Source organism: Crinia signifera, chromosome 9, assembly GCF_055691185.1.
Source record: "Crinia signifera chromosome 9, ASM5569118v1, whole genome shotgun sequence".
NCBI lineage: Eukaryota > Metazoa > Chordata > Amphibia > Anura > Myobatrachidae > Crinia > Crinia signifera.
Window position 1 is genome coordinate 73845533 of NC_139225.1, and position 23200 is coordinate 73868732.

Consider the following 23200-nt stretch of genomic DNA (forward strand, 5'->3'; position numbering starts at 1 on the left):
AGTGAGCCAATCAGAGCCGCTCACGAACTTTGATTGGCTCAAAAGCTGGTGCAGAATTTGAATTGGCCACTGGCATCCTTGGTTGAATAAGCCTGCGCTCCGGGACCTGCTTTGTTCAGTGCACTGAGTGCAGCGCAGCGGAGGCAGTCGGGGGGTTGCAATGGGCAAAATGAACTGCCCGGGTCCATCCGGAGGCCGGGGCCAGGGACATCTGTACCCACAGTACCCCCCTATTGGCAGCCCTGGATTGAATTGGATGATCCCTTTCACAAACCTTCAGAAGACATAACATCTTACAGTATGTCAAACAGCAAAAAAAAAAAAAGCCATGTTGGCAAGGATCTATTGAAACCTATTTAATCACAATGAAGACATCCACCATGGTAATACGATTTCCTAAGCACCAGACTTGCTGAAAGCAAAAGGATTCATTACTAAGACAGACTTCAAGTTACCCTAAGGAGAACTATGCTCTTTGCTGTACAGTAAAGCACGGGGAGTCACTGGCTCCATATGGAAGCTGTTTATTGGTAGCAATTTCAGTCAAAACACAGTATGTGATGTCCTGGGCATGCCCCTTTGTACTCATATTCACCAGATGCAGCAATTAGGCAGGAGTTTGGATGATAATGTGCCTCCAGCCCTTAACTCAAGCAGAAGCCCCGAACTAGGCGCAGGGATTCCAGCTGTCTGAAGCCAGCTTTCTGGAGTCTTCCTATTCAATGCAGACACAAGGAGTTATTGGTGACAGCGTGACTGATCAGAACCACTAGGAACTAAGGATACCTCCCCATAAATGTGTTACCAAATGTGTTACCAATTTTCTTCTTATCACACACACACATCACATGCCATATATATGATAGAAGATTACATATTGATTCTGTGATTTGGCTAAATAAAAGTACAATTTACAATAGATGATAAAGCAAGATAAGATGGGGATGACTATATGTACAAGGTAGACCTATTTACTATGAATTGATCCCTTTAAAGCAAATCCAACTTCTAATCCACACAAAGGTGCTAAAACATGAAATGGTACATTACCAATAAATAACATACAAATAGTACATTTGTTCGGTTATATCCATGGTTAGTGTAGGGTAGAAATTACACAACAGGTCAGTTATACCCCTTTCACACTGGAAAGCACTTGCAAGCCAGGTCCAAAATCCCATCTGCGACCCGGCTTGCAAGCACTTTCACACTAGCCGGCCGATCCAGTATAAGGCCACGCGGGTGACGTAAATTGGGAGGCGGGGCCGGGCGGTGCGGGGAGATGTTACCATCTCCCAGCGGTGCCTTTACAGTGCAGTGGACAGGACCTGGGTCAATACCCGTTCACAATGCCTCTGGACCTGTGACTGTCCCGGGTCCAACCATAGTCAAGACCCGGGATGAAATACCGGAACATTGGACCCAGGACAATCTTCCAGGACCCTTTCACACTGACCAGTTTCCCAGGTTGTTGCACGTTCATTTGCAATAAACTGGGGGATATTTGGCAGTATGAAAGGGGTATTACTAGATCACAGCTGCTCACACAGAATCCAATTCAGTTAGATAGTGTGAGGAAGTCCATACATACAATGAAATGGAGATGTAGTGTATGTAACATCGTGTCTGCAGCAGCTTTGTGCAATTTCTATACTAGGGAAGAACATTAGACAAGGACGGTGTAACTACAGTACAGATCTTCTGTATGGTCCATATTCCCTCAGAACTCAAATGAGTAGCTTTCCATTTCCATAGGATTTGTTTGAGTGCCTCAGACACAAAGGGGACATTTACTAAAGGAAATTTGTAAAAAATAGGTGTATTTGTATCCAGAAATACACTTATTTTTGACATTTACTATTCTGAAAATACGGCAATTCGTATTTGTATTGATAGCACATCAATTCGAATACGAATTGCCGTATTTTCGGGATAGTAAATTTCAAAAATAAGTGTATTTCTGGATACAAATACACCTATTTTTTTTACAAATTTCCTTTAGTAAATTTCCCCCAAAGTGTGTACAAAAAAAAATGTATCTCAGTTTAGTGCGCAGAAGCTGCTAGTATGGTTTAGTGCAGAAAGGTTCTCCTTCACCCTTCAAAGATATAAAATGACACAAAAGTTGCACTCATCTTCACCAGCGCTACAAAGTATCAGGTGGTATCCTTTCTCCTTCTCTCTGTTTTAATATGGTTCAACCGTTCAATGGATCATGTGGAGAGAAATTCAGGAATATATGTATAGTATAATTTAGTGGGTACATAAAAACATCCAAAATACATAAATGTTCTCATTCAAATCACATATGACAATAATGACAAAAAAGTGCAAATAGAAAGAAGGGATCCTAAAGTAGCTGGACCGCAAACCAATTACCGGCTGTGCTGGAACGGTCAGGCAGTTCTTTATGAGCATAGTAGTGCCAGGCAGTACACCTATGCAGGTCTTCCAGACAGTTGCCGGTGAATGGATTTCATTACTGTCATCAGGATGTGCCCCCCCCCCCCGACCAACGCAATTCCAACTGGAATCTTTATCAAGGTCCAAATAGCATTTGCACTCTTATAGGGTAATATTTGGTGAAATATTTGAAATTGAGAATAGCGTGTTGCTGATGCTATCTTGGCATTACAGTATAATATTACACCAAATATGATCATTACAATATTTACACTGCTCTAAGTTACTGGTTCAAACATGTATTTAACTTTTCATCATGGAATTATATTAGACTTTCCTCTCTGTGTATGTTGACTGTTTGTGCTGGAATTTTGTTACACTGTACGGTACTTATATGTTAGTTGGTCGCCTACTAAGCTATTTGCTTAGTTTTCCGCTACGCTCGCCACGCTTCGGGCTCGGTGGCTCACTGAGCTCGCACTATATAAAATCGACTCCATGCCGACATGGATAGTGTGGGTATGAGCGTACTAACTATAGTGGACACCCAACTAACATATAAGTACCCACTGTACAACAGCAGAACATGCCGGAGCCATGTAACTATTGCATTATAATAATGAGACAGCTTTGTCTAAATGGACAGGAGACATCAGCATCAGTCTCCTATTTGTTGGGAAGAGCAAGAACAAGAGAAAGCAATAAGGTTGTTACGTATATACAATGTGATGAGTCTCTGTATTTAGGTCTCTATTGTCCACTGTGGAATTGTATCAACGTGATATTGTAAATGTTGGAATATCTGTGACAGATCAATAGTGATGGGAACAACAATCCGAAGATAACATGGGCATCATATTCCTATTTTCTCATACTCATAAGTATAATGGACTTTTTACATTGTGAACCTCAACCAAGATCTACAGAAACATCCATGACATCTTCATGCGTATTCAGCTGGAGATGGTCATCAGCGGATGCCAAGAAACTTCTATGAGGGAAGATAATAATAAAAATACATGACATGAACTGTTACCTGCTATAAACTGTTCCTCTAAAAGAAGGGAATGTAATAAACTATTATTCCTATAGTATAGTATCTTCTATCCATATAATAAGCTACCGCTGTCCATTTAGGCACATGTATTCGACTCACCACTGCTTCTAAAAAGAACTTATGACCAACAAATAGTATCAAATGAACAGTATCAGAGAATGTGGCATTCTACACTTGAATATATCAGGCATGGCCAAACTATGGCCCTCCAGCTGTTGTGAAACCACAATCCCAGCATGCCTTGCCATAGTTTTAGCACTTCCTAATAGCAAAACTGTGGCAAGGCATGATGGGACTTGTAGTTTTGCAACAGCTGGAGAGCCATAGTTTGGACATGCCTGATCTACAGTATATAGCATTACTTTGAAGAATGTATAAGAGTTAAAACAATAATTATCCATTTGGAGTTAAAGTTTAAACCTATAAATCAAGTTAGATGTTTGCTGGCCACCCTGTGTTCTTCAGATTATATTCTGGTAACTTTAACATTTTGAGGTTGCAGTGATGGGAATTAATGACATGTCTGCACAGGCCAAGTCCTCTAGAGAAAGTCAGAATATTTCGAACCGTTTTTGAAATGCTGTATAAGGCGGCTCCTTATGTGTGCACTGACTACTGTTATATACAGTCATAGTAAATCATATATATATTTTTAAAAAGGAGCTTTTTAGAGTAATAAAACTATTGATCCTAAAACTATTGATCCTAAAACTATTGATCCTAAATGTGTATCTTATTGGTGACAAGGTTTAGTTTCTCTGATGATGTGGCCACTAGTGATGAACGAATGTTTTGGAACCACATGTGAAGCCCTCTCTAATACCATGGAATAGGAAAGAATCTTTCTACATTGCCAATTGCCCTAATTTATGCAGTCTTATAAATACTATACATCCAAGTTATTACAAATATAATGTCAGTGTTAGACATATGCAATTAACACATAAATACGTCAGAGCTAACATTACAATCATGGGTGTAAGGTATGCTATGCCTCACTAACAACTCTTTGACAAGTAATGTTATGTTAGTGATGCTGCCTGTGTAATTTAATATTAGAGTTAACTGGGACCATCACAACCCTTTTACAAACCGAGACAGCAATGAGCAATAATGCCAATCTTTTAGTATGCACCATATGGGGACATCACACTTAATTTACTAGAAGTGTGTAAGAGTAAGTAGAGCCTGTCATTTTCTGCCATCATACAAATTGTTTTCTCTTCTAGTTCCTGAAATTGGGAGTAAACCTAAATTCAGAGCAGTACCAGTAAGTGATTAGCATAATAGCAGCAAGCCAAACAGGTCATGTAGAGGCCGGGATTATTGCACGATGAGTATTGAACCAATGCAACAAAATCTGCCTGATCAGCTTTATTTACTGTTTAACTTTCTGGGTCAGAGGTTCTTAGATATGTTGAACAGCAACCACAGGCGTTACCAGAAAAAAATTAAATATAGAAGTGATTTTGTATCTTAACTTTGTGGGCAATCTAATTAGCCGCAAGTGGGACAAAGTACAGCGGCTTAGATATATTGGCAACAGTCCCTCATACCGCCCCGGAAATGCAGACATTTATACACAATCCTATTGCAATGTGTCCACAAAAGTCGTCAAGTTCAGGGCTACTATAAGTGAGGCATATGCATGCATGCACGTATTTGCAGGACTAGCCGACTCTAGAACTTTGCATAGCATACATACTCTCAAGCCTATGTGCTCACAGTACAGAGATTTTGGGCATGCAAGATTTTCATGATGGGGATTTCTTCAGTGGTGTAGCAACAGCCCACACTGCCTGGACCTGCAGTCTGTGAGCCAGTCGCCCCATTGAGAATGCCACCCCAAAATGGCCACTGCCTCAGAAAGACAGTTATCATGGATTCTAGAGAAGGCAGCGTCCATTTTGGGAGGGACATTTGGGGGGGGGGGGGGACTCCTCATTCAGGTCAAAATCTCTATAATCAGGTTTTTTCATTACAAAGAATTTAAATGTATCACTCTGGTCAAGGACAATTTATATTGTGTTTTTCCTTATTTTTTTCTGGTAAGATGTTAAAATTCATATTGAAATTAACAAGTCTCCCATCTGCTTCCCCACCAACGCTGGACACGGATGCCGGTTGGTCTGTTTAACATAGTAGCTTACTTAGAACACTGGCTCCGGAAAACCGTTTCCTTGGTAAATGTAGAAACTATTTTAAACTACACTATGTATGGTCAAGTATGGAGAACCTCACTGTATTTATGGCAACTGGTCTTCCACAAAGGATAAAGTAGCCTGAGGAGTAAGCCATGTATTTCTTTATAATGAGCAGCACATTCCTCTGTCAGCTGAAGAGTTAATAGCAAATGAATGTAGCATGTACTGTACATAATATTATAGGCTTGTGGTGCATGATTCAGCTCCGCTTTATGCACAGACACAGGTTTCCAATAAATACTATTGGGCTTCTCTTTCAAATCCAGCACACAAATATTCATTTAACACTGCCTTGGGGAGCTCTGTAACGTTCAAACCCAGAATGTCTTATATTGGATGTCTAGACACGTTCACTCACACGGATAATGGGGAATGAAACATTTATTTTACAGAGACTACAAAGCGAGGGAGACTGGGACAAGGATTAGGTGGAACTACCAGCAACAGCTGGGACCTGGAAGGTAATGCTAAGCTATCAGGCTAGGACAGTATCTTATCGCTACAGTAGCCCAACCCTTACTAGTGGCACAGTGATTGTATGATCGCTGATGTGATGTTTGAGTTCTTTGAGGTAAACTGTGTTAGTATATATTTCCTTAACACCTGTTACCTGTTAGCTTGATCATTCTCCAAAAAAACTACTGTTGCTGAAATCAGATGCTATTGCAAGCTCTTTTGTTGTATTTTTTGTATTTGGAGATAACCCACATAGTAATAATTAGGCTTAAAATATAGCACAACCAGATCACTGAGTAATCATTATGAAAACCAGTAGTTGTCTTTTAAAGCTGGCCATGCACTTGGAGAAGTCAAATGTGATTTCATTTTTTGCATGCAATATATTGAATGCGATCCTAGCAAGTACCACCGGAGTCTGTCTGAGCTAACAGACCCTATGTGCAGGATGATCTAGGGGCTCAGATTCGATGTGCATGGGCCTGCGCATCGGAGTGGATTTAAGACACGTGATTTGCCTGCTTTTTCCGGAAATTCTTAGTCCGATGCATCGGAATAGAGTGAAATCAGGCAACATTGCATAAGTGTATGGCCAGCTTAAGATCACACATGCGCAGAACGAATTTAACATTCAACTACATACAATATATCTAACAGTGACTTTTTTTTTGTATATTTACAAATCAGTGCACCCTATTTAAGAACATAAGGCAATGTTGGTGATAAAAAACAAACAAAAAACAGTAATCACTCACCAGAATGTATCAGTGAGACCTGTACTAGCCAGAGCAACAAGGGACAACGAAGGGCCCGATTTAGCCCCTGATCGCAAATTTACAGCCCTGGCGACTATTGGAGGACTGTGCGTGCGCATGGCCTCCAGTCCGCATGCACGAGCCCCCCGTGTGGCCACAGCAGGTACGCTGGCTGAGTGACTGCTGACAGGCATTTGTGGGCAGAACCCAGCGCTTTCTGGGAGTGCCGCACAAAAAACAGACAGGCCCGGCCGTTGGGAGGGAGGGCCGCTGTCTATGAAGACAATCTATAGGTCAACACCAAAAGGTCGACATGCAAAAGGTCAGCGCTCAAAATATTGACATGAAAAAGGTCAAACACATGCAAATGTCAACAAGAGTTTTTCACTTTTTATCAATTCTTTTGTAGACTTTTCATATTTTAACATCCATGTGGACTCAACCATGCAAGGGTATGTGCTACACTAACTGGGGCGCATGTCAACAGGTGTTGACAAAATACCAAAATAATTAATAAAAACCATATCATGTGTCAACCTTTTTTATGTCTGTTTTGTCAATGCCAAATTTTGCATGTCGACCTTTTGCATGTAGACATTAGGTCAATGTGACCTTTTGCATGTCAACCTTTTGGAGTCGACCTATTGATTATCTACCTAGACACTGTAGACCGGGCATCCCCCAACCACGGTCCTCAAGGCACACCAACAGTGCAGGTTTTAGTGATATCTGGTGTAATCAGAATCACTCAGGTACTAATTAAGTCACCTGTGCTCAAGCCTGGATATCTACAAAACCTGCACGGTTGGTGTGCCTTGAGACCGTGGTTGGGAATGCCTGCTGTAGACCTTTCCATCCACACCCACAAATAGCTGGCAGAATTGGTATATCTGTGATTGGGAAATTCCTCATTGGCAGAACACGCACTGCCTTGATGCTTGTTACATCGGCTTCTGCATGCTTTTCACCCATTTTCGCAGGCGGTTTCGCCCCATGATAAATATGACCCTTAGTCAAGTGCAGCAGCTATTGTTGTACCTATAATAATCATACACTGCTTCATTCTCACTATGGTGATTACTATGATTAGGGAGATATTGGACAATTCACACAAGCCAGTACCCGAGGCAGCCACATACTATTATATAAAACAAAGTCTGATGATAATTCATATTGTCTTTATGAACTGATATTCTCTAGTCCCTTGGGTAATAGAAACGTCTATATTCCATTTCATTATGTGCAAGCTGTTCACAGACATGAAGAATTGTAAGGGGACATTTTGGCTGACAAAAAGTCTGACTTGCTCTGTAGGCTAAAGCTAATGGAAAACCTAAATTGAAACTGCCAGGATATCAAGTTTAACAAACTCCATTTGAATTTTAGTAAATAGCATTTACATTTAAATGAATAAAATCAGTGGGTTCAATTCAAAGCAATATGAATATCACACGGTAAGAGGTCCCAGGGGTATTCAACTGACTCCTTTGAAAAGATCACACTGTGTTTTTATGGGTGCCGGATGACTCACAGACAGTTGGAATTTCCAACTTGCAGGGGCTATTTTCCCTCGTAGGGATCCACAGTTCACATTGAGGGAGAATAGAATAGGTGGCAAGAACAGCCGAGCCCGGAAAGGGCTTGAATGCTCTTGCCCCCGTCGGGCTCCTGACAGTCGGGATACCGATGTGAAGAAATGACTGTCAGAGAGTTATACCCAGGGATATTTTTCAGCAGGCTCCAGCAGGAACTGAGGCCCTTATTCTAGTTCACTCTTTCTGACAAAATATTTCTTAGATGGACAAAACCATGTGCACTGCAGGTGAGGCAGGTGTTACTTGTGCAGAGATAATTAGATTTGGGTGGGGTTTTACACCTGCCTCACCTGCAGTGCACATGGTTTTGTCCATCTAAGCAATATTTTGTCAGAAAGAGTAAACTAGAATAAGGGCCTCAGTTCCAGCTGGAGCCTGCTGAAAAATAGCTCTGGTTATACCATACCCATTTTTTTATTTCACACATTCGTAGCTGCATTTCTGAGCCAGTTACTTTGGTGACTCGTTTACAAAGTAATGGCTTGACAATGTTTAAATCAAGCTTAACTGTAATCTGATTGAGATGTTTGTGGAATATTAAATCAGAGTACAGTAATCTAATATCTAATGATAATCAACTACTTCAGTCAATCAAGCCATGGACAAGCCACGTGGTAGATGTTTCAGTGAAAGAAGAATGCTAATTCATTGCAGGCATTTTCCATTATACCCATTAGGGTTTACCAGTTAGGATTTGAGGGGTATTTGAGGAGAGCTATATATGAGGTAATGTGTCAAATATGTTGATACCTACCTCTAACATCGGCATGTATCAAAGCTAATACTATAGAGATAAACATTTTCTCTTTTGTATCTGCAAAGAGGGCTGCAATATCACTGGAACAATGGCAACCACGACCATGCGCAATAAGGATGTCCCTGCGAATGCAGCACTGACGCCATGCTCCTGGTCTACTGCACAGGTGTAGTAGACTCTGGCAGACTCACAAGGCAAAATCAATAACTTTTTGTCTTGTGAATGATTGCCTCTTTATAAAAAAACGCCTGTGATCGCACCTCCGACAGACTCGGACTCTATTACATATGCCCCCTGGTATACAAAAGTAATAAGACAATAACTAGATATACTGTACATGAACAATAAGATAAAGGGGGATGTACAGTGGTGTAACTATAGTTCCGCAGCCCCCGCGGTGGTGGGGAGGCGCTGAGAAAGTGTGGGCGCCGGGGGTCTGCAAGGCTATTGTTACCTGCTGCCGTCTGCCAGTACCTAACCTGCCGTATCTGTCAGCGGCCACGGCTCTCCAAGCTCTTGCTGCTAATAAAAAAGTAAAAGTTACACGCACAAAATGGCTGCTCCCACTCTGCAGACAGTTTTTGCGGATGCTAGAGACGGCGTCCTTAAAAACGGTCTGCTGTATGGGAGCAGCCATTTTTTGTGTGTCACTTTTCATTATAGCAGCAGGAGCCTGTAAAGACGGGACCGCGACCGCAGACAGCTGCTAATTATGTAATATAATATCGGTGCAAAAAAGGGCGGGCCCCACAAGACTAGCCCAAATTTAAAAGTAGTGTAAATTCTGAACCACTCACTAGATTTACTAGATTACCATATACATACAATCTTATATAAATTGGTGGCAAAAACAAACTGTAACAATCTGTGCTCTGTGAAAGGTCATTTTATTGAAAAATAATACTTGTAATAAATGGACAACTGTTATAAGAGATAGACTGTATAATAATAATGAGTGAATTGGGCAGATATGAACAGAACATCTAATCTGTATTTGTCATCAAAATTTAAAGGAGTTATTTTATTTGGCATAAGTGTCTTTATTTAATTGTATTTTACATGGTAAATTCAACTTAGTATTCATTAAAGACACACAGAAAAAAATAAGCATAATAACACTTCATTAAAGTACTACAGTATATTGCTAAGAAATGTGGTATTTAAAACGTATCATTTATTTATATAATGACAGTTTTTTTTTTATAAAGTACAGGAAATACTTATCAATCATATCAGTACCTGCCCATTGAAGCTTCACCCAAACATAGGAAAAATATATAAACTCAATAAATAATTATTGTAAAACATGTGCATATGCTACTATTTTCTCCTGTCAGTCGGCATGACATGCCTCCAACCCTTCTGGCCCGATCAGGGATGGAGCCCTTTAAGTTAACCCGCTGCACAAAATGTTTTTTTCTCTTTGATACAGCCTCTTACTTTTAGAAACAAAGTATACATAAAATACTTGCACAATTTATTACACTTTTTCCCTAAATATTCTCGCTGGCGCCCGTTTTCAAAAGACCATGTGAGTTTGCAAAATGTTTCAAGCTGGATACACACTAAAGGTCCATACACACAGGGGGTGAAATGTATGAGGATGAGAGATTCAGAAAGTGAGAGATTTGGTAAGAAAGCTCCAGTTTTTTTAAAGCGGCAATCATTTACACTGCAAAACCAGTTTGACTTTGCAGTGTAAATGATTGCTGCTTTAAATAAACTGGAGATTTCTTACCAAATCTGTCTTTTTCTGAATCTCTCATCCTATTAATTTTTACCCTGTGTGTTTTTGCCCAACGTGTATAAAGAGATGATGGGGAAAATTGCTGGGATGAAAAACGCTTAGTGCATACACACTACGTGCTTTTCAATGGTTTTAGCGATTTCCCCGTCTACTCCTCCACTCATCTGCTGGCAATACTGGGCGACTTTCGAGCTAAAAATCACCCAGTGTGTATGAGGCTTAAAGGTTTATCTGCCCGATCGCAGAACCCCCCACAATTGGAACGGGGCCATATTCGGCCCCTTCTGATTGGGTCTGAACTAGGCCCAGAATGTAGCAATGTGCTATCTTAGAGGCATCCAGCCAGACCAATTGGAGATAAAGAGGGTTTGGGCTCTATCTCAGGCGCTTTTAGGGGATGGCAGCTGGGGTATATCAATAGGTCAAACCTTTATGGACCTAAAAAGATTGAATATGTAGCGCTATTGGGTCTAACACATATCACATATGTCATATCCAGCCAGACCAATCCAGAGGCATTGCACCCTGGACTGTGTGGGTGCGGTGCCCTATATTGGTCTGACTGGATGGCTCTGAGATGGCACATAGTCGATATTGTGAATATCATTTGTTTTATCATGTAATGTGTGTGCATCTTTATGTGTGTATCCAGCATAGTTGTGAGCGTTAACAACCCAGGTTGTCTTAAAAGAGCATCACTATCACTGATATGTGTCCCAGTCCCTCTCCTGCAGCCTCTGGCCAGCTCAGACTGACATTCACATACAGTGACATTCACATAGTGTCACTGGAGGGTTTTCACAAATAAGCCAGAGATTTGACTTGCAGGGACAGTGGTTATTGCTACATAGTGAGTGTATGTTAAAATTCAAATATTTATTGCAATACCGATCGCTATTAATGCACATAAGGGGTATACAATTGCCCCCTGTAATACTTTGGGAGCGGAAAATGGACTGTTTTTGCTGTTTTTCCCGATGATTGGCTAAAGTTTTCTATTGGGCTAACCTATTGGATTGCCGATAGAAGACCCATTTTGAAGTAAAAACACACAGGTTCAGGTTCAGTGTAACCTTCGTGTTTTCACTCAGCCGCTAAAAATGGGTTGTAGGATGATGGCCATAGGACTCTTAGTTTTTAATATTTAGAGAAAATGAGGACACTTTGCTGGTGTTTATACTGTATTTACATTGAACACTATAGGGTATATTAACTAAAGTGCAGGTTTCTAAAGTGGAGAAATTGTCCATTTCAGAACCTAGCTATTGTCCTCTAGAAGGCACCAAGTAGATTCTACTTATCAATCACCACTTCTAATAACCCTGCATGTTAGAAAATATACCCCATACATCTACACAAATCACATCACCGCTGGCCGTCATTGACATGAAACAGTCCCAGCACACTTTACACTCACTATGGGGGAGATGTGATCATGGATTTTAAAACTTTGTTTTTTTGTTTTTATTAAAAACTAGATGAACCATGTGGTTCTTATTTTGCAACAAATTCTATGTTTCTATTACTCATACACACTAGACATTATCATCTACGAACGACATTGTCAACGATTTCCCTTAAACTCCAGGGTTAACAATATAGTGCATACACACTGAACAATATCATTAACAATGTCATTCGGTGATGTCATCGGGTCCCCGCTCCGTTGACAATATAGTGAAAATTCAGCTGCATGTACAGACGACATCTTTAACAGCCCACACATTGTTGATGATATTGAGCGTACACACTGGACAATTTTACAAATGATGCCGCTCAGAAGGGCCAATACAACCAATATCGTTTGTGGTATGGATTAAAGAGCATTAGCAGACACTGAGATAAGAAGACCGCTGTGACCCACACATGTTCTCTACCGCAGAGAGACTAAGAGGGGGTTCCTGAAAGCCAGCATTAGGGTCTGCTGTGTCCAGATAGCAGACACAGTGACTGCAACAAATCACTGCCCTTGGAAATACCTTGGTGGTACTCTGGCTGCAGTTAACAATCCAGGAGATTTTATATATGATGCAAGGAAGCAGGAACATCACACGAGACTCTCATGCATTAACCCGGGATAATAGGCAATTATGGGGCAGATGTATAATGCCTGGAGAAGTGATAAAATGGAAGGATATAACACACCAGCCAGTCAGCTCCTGGCATTTTTTTTTAAAACCCAGTACATAATATGACAGTTAGGAGCTTTTTGGATGGTACTTTATCTCTCTTTCTCTACTTTATAACTCTCTCCATGGCTTAGTACATCTTCCATATACCTTCAAAATCTATCTTAACTAATGGATTTGATTGAATCTAAATCTTTATACACTCAATACAGTTATAGGTATCCACAACAAGGCATCATGACATGTTCATAAAACTTAAATGCTTATGCTCAATACATATAAGTCTATAAGGCATAGAGCATGAGTATAGCTAGCAGAATGTTTCCTCACAATGGGCCAGATACACTAAGCTTCAAAAAGTGATAAAGTGGAGAGTGATAAACTACCAGCCAATCAACTCCGAACTGCTATTTTACAGTCTGGGTTTGAAAGATGACAAGTAGGAGCTGATTGGCTGGTTCTTTATCACTCTCCACTTTATCACTTTATGAAGCTAAGTGCATCTGGCTAAATAACAGACATTGTACTGTGCACATTCTCAATAGTCATTGAACAGGTATATTAGGGCTGAAAGATGTCCAGTGATAAATATAGAAAAGCTCAGATTGTCACTGGAATGAATGATAGTTTACAGCAATGTACTCATTTACTGTTTTATTCATCAGGCTAAACAGTAAACCTGCTGAGCAAAGAAATTGGGTTATAAAGTTGTCGCACAGCACTCCAGCAGAACGAATTGTTCAGTTACATTTCCCATCAATCAAAGCCACAGAGCAGATGAGACTATCTGCTAGCATGTGTCAAACATTTCACATATCAATCAATCAATCAATCAATGTATGTGCATAACATATATAACTGCATAGACAATGGATAGATAGTTGAATCCTGCACTGTGATTCTGGAAAAAGAATCCAGGCAGGGCAGGACTCAGGATGAGCTGACTGATCCCAGACATTCCTCCAAAATACTTTTTGTGCACCTGCACAAAAAGGGAAGTCTGAAAAAAAAAAGTAGCTGACATTTCTTAAAAATGAGCACATTTGTTTAGCATTTCAATTCTACCCAAGCGGAAACTGGAAAGGAGAGATGATTTATATTAATCGTGTAATTAGTTTTGTATGTGGCACTGGCGGATGGTGTTTCTGTGTCGGTATGCAGGTTGGCAAGGAAGGGGTTAACCCTTCCAATGCCAGACCAGGCCCGCAAGGCATCGCAGGACGGTGATGAGGGGAGAACAGACATCTAGAGGAAGGACACCTGTTTCCTCTAGGGTGGGTCTCAGACCGAGGGAGCATGGGAGAGGGTCACTGCAAATTCACTGAAATGGGGGCACACCTTACATTTAGGATTAACTCTTTGGTGTCTGGAAAGCAATGGCTTCATTACAAACCACAGCTCTTTTATGGAATAGCTGTGATGAAAATGTACATACAACTTCTCAGGCTGGGCAATCTGCACCAGAAGCCCTACTTATTGCCAGAGATAGACGATATTTCAATAACTAATGAGATAAGTTGCTTGTTGTGCAATATGTCAGTTTTCCGGTTTAGATACACGTTTATATTCCCAGTCCACCAGTAACATACAGTGCACAGTTTTTACAGTTCATGTTCTTGGTCTTCACACATTTTAAAAACGGCAAAACTGAACACATTTTAGGGGGGTATTTATTAAAGTAGGGAGAGAAATAAAATTGTGAGGGATAAAATACCAGCCAATCAGATTCTGCTTTACAATATTGCAGGAGCTCATTTGCACATCCTTTTTATGGGGATGCTTTCAGCATACTGGCGTTCGGGATGCTGGCAGTCAGAATCCAGATGCCGGAATCCCAACACTGGTCAAAAGACTGGCACCGGAATTCCGACTTCACTCACAATGCTGACTCCAGAATCCAGATTGTCCACATCCAGGACGTAAATATACTGGGGCTGGTTAGGGTGGTGGTGGTAGGTTTAGACAGTATAGAGGAGGTTAGGTTTAGGCTGCCGGTGGGGGGAAGTTAGGCACTAAGGGCCAGATGTATCAAGCTTGAAAAAGTGATAAAGTGGAGAGTGATAAACAACTAGCCAATCAGCTCCTTCCTGACATTTTTTGAACACTGCTTGTAACATGGCAGTTAGGGGCTAATTGGCTGGCTGATTATCACTCTCTATTTTATCACGTTTTCAAGCTTGATACATCTGGTCCTAAGGCATTAATGATAGGCTGTTGGGGTGGGGAATTAGAGTTAGGTGTGAAGGGGGTTGGTTAGGGTTAGGCTGTGGGAGTTTGGATAGGGTTAGGCTGTAGGGGGGAGGGGTTTTGTTTTAGGTAATAAAAATCTAGGGTTATCCTGCATGCGGAGGGGGGTTAGGCTGCAGGGGGGTAGAGTTAGGCTGCAGATAGGGAGGGTTAGGGTTAGCAGAAGAGGGTGCTTACCTACCAGGTGTCGGAATTCTGTGCATTGCGATGCCGCTGTCACCCTTTTGACTGCCGGCATCCCAAACACTGGAATCCCGTAGAATACCCATTTTATGACAGCTAATTAAGTACAACAAAAGAAACCGAAACATGAATCAACAGCTTCCTGGATACACCAGGTGTCCCTAACAGTAAGTGTAGATACTTCTGTCTTACAACCTTTTTATTTCATAATGGGAATGTATAAGAATACCATGCCCTGTGTGTGAACCAAGACAAAACTCAATTATCACTAGTTGCTAAGTAATTGCTTCTAACACCTTATAAACAGTCAGGAGGTGGTAGCTTGTGTATTGTATGTAAAGTAAGTGCAGAAGATGAGAACTTCTAGAACGTAACACACTTTCAATGTAGACCCCAGGATCTTATTACCTTGCAGTATAGGATGCTGGTGTTTCGTTTGCACCTGCATTTCACTTTATGTTACTGCTGTAATTACAAAATGTACACACTCCTGTACTCCATGCTGAACATTCTCCACTGCCAGACTCATGTATTTTAGTAAAATATACAGATTCAAATGCAAAAAGAGTAATTATATAACTGTGTGAACAGGAGGCATAATCCCAAGAGCTGACAATCTAACAAAGTAAACAAAGGTAATTGCTACAAGACACAATTACTACGACACATCAATGATTTTTTGAGCTGTGACAATTTGCCTTGTTTATTGTTGTCCCCGTTAATATATAAACACCTTTTCAGAGGTTTATAATATAAGAATTTGTGAACATCCTCTGACTAACAGGATTGACCCAGTCCTAGTGTATACAATTAATATTACTCATTACTATTAGCTAGTAACGTGACAAACACAACTGTAATTGCAATCTGCAGGGTGTCCTTAGACACTAGCTACAGGTAATGTATAATGTAGGGACTTCCTGCACACTTCATCAGTACACAGCTACAGGTAATGTATACTGTAGGGACTTCCTGCACACTACATCAGTACACATCTACAGGTACTGTATACTGTAGGGACTTCCTGCACACTACATCAGTACACAGCTACAGGTAATGTATACTGTAGGGACTTCCTGCACACTACATCAGTACATATCTACAGGTAATATATACTGTAGGGACTTCCTGCACACTACATCAGTACATATCTACAGGTACTGTATACTGTAGGGACTTCCTGCACACTACATCAGTATACAGCTACAGGTAATGTATACTGTAGGGATTTCCTGCACACTACATCAGTATACAGCTACAGGTAATGTATACTGTAGGGACTTCCTGCACACTACATCAGTACATATCTAAAGGTACTGTATACTGTAGGGACTTCCTGCACACTACATCAGTACATATCTACAGGTACTGTATACTGTAGAGACTTCCTGCACACTACATCATTACACAGCTACAGGTAATGTATACTGTAGAGACTTCCTGCACACTACATCATTACACAGCTACAGGTACTGTATACTGTAGGGACTTCCTGCACACTACATCATTACACAGCTACAGGTAATGTATACTGTAGAGACTTCCTGCACACTACATCAGGACACAACTACAGGTAATGTATACTGTATTGACTTGCTGCACACTACATCATTACACAGCTACAGGTAATGTATACTGTAGGGACTTCCTGCACACTACATCAGTACACAGCTACAGGTAATGTATACTGTAGGGACTTCCTGCACACTACATCAGTACACAGCTACAGGTAATGTATACTGTAGGGACTTCCTGCACACTACATCAGGACACAACTACAGGTAATGTATACTGTAGGGACTTCCGGCACACTACATCAGTACATATCTACAGGTAATGTATACTGTAGGGACTTCCTGCACACTACATCAGTACACAGCTACAGGTAATGTATACTGTAGGGACTTCCTGCACACTACATCAGTACACAGCTACAGGTAATGTATACTGTAGGGACTTCCTGCACACTACATCATTGCACAGCTACAGGTAATGTATACTGTAGGTACTTCCGGCACACTACATCATTACACAGCTACAGGTAATGTATACTGTAGGTACTTCCGGCACACTACATCATTGCACAGTGATGACACTGGTTGTGTATAGAATTTCAAGATAAACCAAAAATCTGCTCTGAAAGCAACAATTCTCATGAAAACAATAAACTATAACAAAATGAATCATCTTATAAACACTATCATCAAAAATGCACTTTTGAGGAAGAAATAACTTTCTGAGTAAAATCAGTTGCATTATAGCACACAGGCAAATGTATAAATAAACACAAAATACAATTCCCCAGGATTATATGTGGGCAGCATTACTTTCTATAAATAGCACACATTGGGGGAAATGTACTAAGATAGGAGCTCTATTTCACATGGGATGTTGGCTATGGGCAACCAATCAGATACCATCCATTATCTTCTAGTAGGTGCTAAATAAATAAGTTGATTCTGATTGATTGCCCATAGCAACATCCCATGTGAAATAGAACTCCAATCTTAGTACATTTTCCCCTCCTTAGCATATCAATATAATACTGTAATCAATGTTAGAAAACATGAGGGATCATTACCAAATCTGCTGTGGTCCTGTCTTGTGCCATGCACAGTGCCATTGGGTAAGATTTCCAGATGAAATCCTGTCCTGCAGTAGAGTTGCCTCCTCCTTAGGATGCCCTTCAGGTGGGCAAAGTCAGTGGGAGAGCCTCGCTGTAGTCTTCCTTCTATCTGACCCAGTCTCTCATTCAGAAAGCCAGGAGAGTCTGCTAAAGGCACATTCCCAAGAGATGAAGAAAATCCATGCAAATCTATATCCAAAGAGGCTAGAAACCCACCAACTTCAGCCATGGCAAGAGACTGGCAGGGATGAGCACAGGGTGGCAATGTCAGGAACCTCGGGTCTTACAGGAAAAAAGAAAAACTGGAGTTTGTCAACTGTGTGAAGCAATTAGATAATAGTTTGCTGTTGATAGCTATCAACTTGTCAGTGCCTCTTGGTTCCAGCAGTCCCTCTGTGTCGTCTGTGTCCACGAGTGACCTTGTTCCAGTAGGGAATTGCAACCTTGTCCCTCTTCATTAATCTCCTCTTGCTTTTCATAGCTGGGTCTGTCTAGCTAAGAGATGAAAACTCCACTTTATATACATAACACACTCCCCTTAACATTGAGTTACTGGATATTTAAATACAAGCCACACCTCATTATTATTCCCTCTGGCTAAAACTTTTTTTTCCCTCTGATCCATTTAGTTCTTTTTTTGGAGAAAAAAAAATGTTGCACTCCCTCCTTTATTATAAAAAAGGAAAAATGTGCACATGGCAGTGAGGCAGAACAGATTTTGGCAAAGTCCCTGTAACAAGCACTGATGAAATCATGTGTGTGACCTTACTGGTGTACACACAGATCACGCAGCACTCACACACTCCTCATCTCTGGCCGTCTGAGGTGTCTGACCAAACAACGCTCCCAGTTACTGCGCTCGGAGACGGAGCTGCGTAGCAATTGCGCACTGCTGCTGAGCAACTGGAGATTGCAAACTACTACGGGAGAAAAAAAAAAAGTTGGGCAGGGAGCAGCTCACTCCGCGTCAGGGAAAGTGATCTTTGGAAAAATGATACCGCATAGTTTATGGCGTGATTTTACAAGCCACTGGAGACGGAGGGGGTTATTATATGTCCACCTTTTTCATGTTGGGAACAGGTGTTTCCCCCAGATCATGTGTGCCCTGTGATTCCGCGGCTGGAACCGCAGCTGTCAGGGGGAACCGAGACAGACAATGTGAGCGACGGATCCCAGTATCACCAGTAACAGATTGATAAGTCTGGGCTGGTGGGGAAAACATTCCAGTTAAATTATAATAAATTTAAAAAAAAGTCGTTTATAGTTTAACCTGTGTGTGTCCCTTATACCAACTCTTCTGTATCTCTGTGAGGCTGGGGCGATCGGTAACGGTCACGTTATTATTTATGCACATACTTCTACATCGCCGGAATACTGCAAGATCGCCTTATATTTAAATGTAGCCGTCAGTCTGTCTGTGTACTGTCAGTCTGGCTGTGTGTTGTCGGAGAATTCAGCATTGAAATACTGTAGATCATCCTTACCAGTGATAGCTTCTAATGGCGAGATCCAGATATGTCCACTAGAAGGCCCTGTTGGACCATTTGTTGTCCCAGCCTTGTCTGCTCTCCCCACCTGCACTTGTCCTGTATGATGTGCCGTTCGCAGAGTGCTGCCGAGCTCCTGCATAGCAGGATAGTTCTCCCTCATTACAGCTTTTGGGAACTCATGGGGTCTTGTTCCAACCGGGTATCAGCCCATATGCAAAAGCGTGTAGGGCTGGCACTGTGATCTCTGGGGAGGAGTTATAGAACACTTCATAGACTAGGAAAGCTTCTATTCAGCTTTTACATAGTGCTTTCTAGAGACAATAAACTTCCACAGTTCCTGAATAGCCATCATAGTGTGTATCAGGTCTGCCTGGGACCTACACATAGCAATCTCACGCCTGCTCATGTTGTACTAGAGATATATTAAATAAAGAATTTGCAATATTTATGAAACGAGTTGTTACTGATGAAACTACACATTTCATTCAATGCAATGTTGAAAAGGATGTAATAATTTACTGTTGATATACACTATACTATAGTAATGGACCACTACAAGGGGTAATATGTATTAGTAATTGTGGCATTGCTGCGATTATCAAAAGTCTGTGGGGCCTGTATACTAAGCCTTGGGGGCATTTATTAGTTTATCTGGGCCGGATATTACCACCCAGGATCACATTGCAATATACAATTCTGACAGTGGGATGTATCTCTATGCAGGAGCTCCGAAAGGAGTCTGTCCCTGCGATCTGCCCGGTGCTGGGGTCGGCATCTCATTCCCATAAATGTATGGGGGATGCGGCTATGTGCAGGACTGTTGGCGGGATCGCAGCAGGTTTCGGGTCCCTTCTACTTACATTCGGGAGATACTTAATATTTGAAGCTAACACCTGAAATGGGTTTTGGAGGAATGAGCTGCAAATATTGAATAATAAATGGGTACATTGGAGATATATAGTGGAGCCAAGCAGCTCCTAATTGCCATGTTACAGGCTGCATTTGAAAAATGACAGTAACTGGTTGGTTGGTACTTATCATAATCCCCTTGATCTCCAAGGCTTAATAAAAAGACTCCTTAATCACGATGATGGATATCTTCACTCTGAATGCAAATATCCATGACATGTATAAAAGGTTAAATTGCAGGGACACCTGTAGCGATAACTGCTGTATCTGCGAGTTACTTCCCGGCATATTCTAGGGGTTTTGCACATTTGTAAAAACCTCCTCCGGCGAATCTGACACTACACATGCACTGTATCAGAGGTGTAAGCTGGCCGGAGGCTGCGGGAGAGGGATGGTACCCCCATAGTGACTCCACTGATCCCCAGCATACTTACAGTCTGGATGTGGACTGTATGGATTCTGGTGTCAGCATTTGTAGTGATGTCAGGATTCCGGCACCATGCTGTGTCCTCCGGTATTTTGGTGACAGTGATTTCGACTTCCGGCATCCCAATTGCCAGCAAGTTGACCGTGACTATATCATTTTTGTAATGAAATGTGCAGTATGTTGCACAATATGTAATATTGTATATAGAAGTGTGTGCAGGGTTAGGGGGCAAGAGTACAGTGTTGTGTGCAGGGTTAGGGGGTAAGAGTACAGTAGTGTGTGCTGGGTTAGGGGGTAAGAGTACAGTAGTGTGTGCTGGGTTAGGACCTAAGAGTACACTGGTGTGTGCAGGGTTAGGGGGTAAGAGTACAGTAGTGTGGGCTAAGTAAGTGGCTAAGAGTACAGTGGTGTGTGCAGGGTGTGTGCAGGGTTAGGGGGTAAGAGTACAGTAGTGTGGGCTGGGTAAGGGGCTAAGAGTACAGTGGTGTGTGCAGGGTTAGCAGGTAAGAGTACAGTAGTGTGGGCTGGGTAAGGGGCTAAGAGTACAGTGGTGTGTGCAAGTTTAGGGAGTAAGAGTACAGTAGTGTGTGTAGGGTTAGGGAGTAAGAGTACAGTGGTTTTTGCAGGGTTAAGGGGTAATAGTACAGTAGTGTGTGCAGGGTTAGGGAGTAAGAGTTTAGTTAGCAGTGTGTGCAGGGTTAGGGAGTAAGGGTACAGGTGTGTGCAGGGTTGGGGTAAGGGTACAGTGGTGTGCAGGGTTAGGGGGTAAGTGTACAGTAGTGTGTGCAGGGTTAAGGGGTTATAGTACAGTAATGTGTGCAGGGTTAGGGATTAAGAGTTTAGTTAGCAGTGTGTGCAGGGTTAGGGAGTAAGGGTACAGGTGTGTGCAGGGTTGGGGTAAGGGTACAGTGGTGTGCAGGGTTAGGTAGTAAGTGTACAGTAGTGTGTGCAGGGTTAAGGGGTAAGTGTACAGAAGTGTGTGCAGGGTTAGGGGGTAAGTGTACAATACTGTGTGCAGGGTTAGGGGGTAATTGTACAGTAGTGTGTGCAGGGTTGGGGGTCAGTGTACTGTAGTGTGTGCAGGGTTAAGGGGTAAGTGTACAGTAGTGTGTGCAGGGTTAGGGAATAAGTGTACAATACTGTGTGCAAGGTTAGGAGGTAATTGTACATTGGTGTGTGCAGGGTTAGGGGGTAAGTGTACAGTAGTGTGTGTAGGGTAAAGGAATAAGTGTACAATACTGTGTGCAGGGTTAGGGGGTAATTGTACAGTAGTGTGCAGGGTTAGGGGGTAATCGTACAGTAGTGTGTGCAGGGTTAGGGGGTAATTGTACAATACTGTGTGCAGGGTTAGGGAATAAGTGTACAATACTGTGTGCAGGGTTAGGGGGTAATTGTACAGTAGTATGTGCAGGGTTGGGGGTAATTGTACAGTAGTGTGTGCAGGGTTAGGGGGTAATTGTCCAGTAGTGTGTGCAGGGTTAGGGGGTAATTGTACAGTAGTATGTGCAGTGTTAGGGGGTAATTGTACAGTAGTGTGTGCAGGGTTAGGGGGTAATTGTACAGTAGTGTGTGCAGGGTTAGGGGGTAATTGTACAGTAGTGTGTGCAGGGTTAGGGGGTAATTGTACAGTAGTGTGTGCAGGGTTGGGGGTAATTGTACAGTAGTGTGTGCAGGGTTAGGGGGTAATTGTACAGTAGTGTGTGCAGGGTTAGGGGTTAATTGTACAGTAGTGTGTGCAGAGTTGGGGGTAATTGTACAGTAGTGTGTGCAGGGTTAGGGGGTAATTGTCCAGTAGTGTGTGCAGGGTTAGGGGGTAATTGTACAGTAGTATGTGCAGTGTTAGGGGGTAATTGTACAGTAGTGTGTGCAGGGTTAGGGGGTAATTGTACAGTAGTGTGTGCAGGGTTAGGGGGTAATTGTACAGTAGTGTGTGCAGGGTTAGGGGGTAATTGTACAGTAGTGTGTGCAGGGTTGGGGGTAATTGTACAGTAGTGTGTGCAGGGTTAGGGGGTAATTGTACAGTAGTGTGTGCAGGGTTAGGGGTTAATTGTACAGTAGTGTGTGCAGAGTTGGGGGTAATTGTACAGTAGTGTGTGCAGGGTTGAGTGAAAAAAAATCATCATCATTTTCATAGAAGGTTCACCCCCTCCACTACAGCAGCTTTGGGTACAATAGGCAAATTTGCAGATGACTGCGAGTAGTTAGCAGCCACCTA

The 23200-nt window shown here is 41.9% G+C and overlaps 1 protein-coding gene across 5 annotated transcripts in view; it reads right to left on the reverse strand.

Annotated features, from left to right (window-relative positions):
• Positions 1-19849, reverse strand: part of FGF16 (fibroblast growth factor 16) — a 35676-nt gene extending 15827 nt beyond the window's left edge. For 2 of the 5 annotated variants that reach the window (XM_083159240.1, XM_083159239.1), the window contains exons 1-2: positions 19644-19849; positions 18115-18441 (exon numbers count right to left, since the gene is read on the reverse strand). In XM_083159240.1, coding sequence (XP_083015366.1) covers positions 18115-18441; positions 19644-19809 — 493 coding nt within the window. In that variant the 5' untranslated portion in view covers positions 19810-19849. Of the gene's footprint in view, positions 1-18114; positions 18655-18736; positions 19136-19643 lie in introns of those variants that run through there. The other 3 variants (XM_083159241.1, XM_083159243.1, XM_083159242.1) reach the window with 3 other exon arrangements.
• Positions 19850-23200: the final 3351 nt, after the last annotated feature.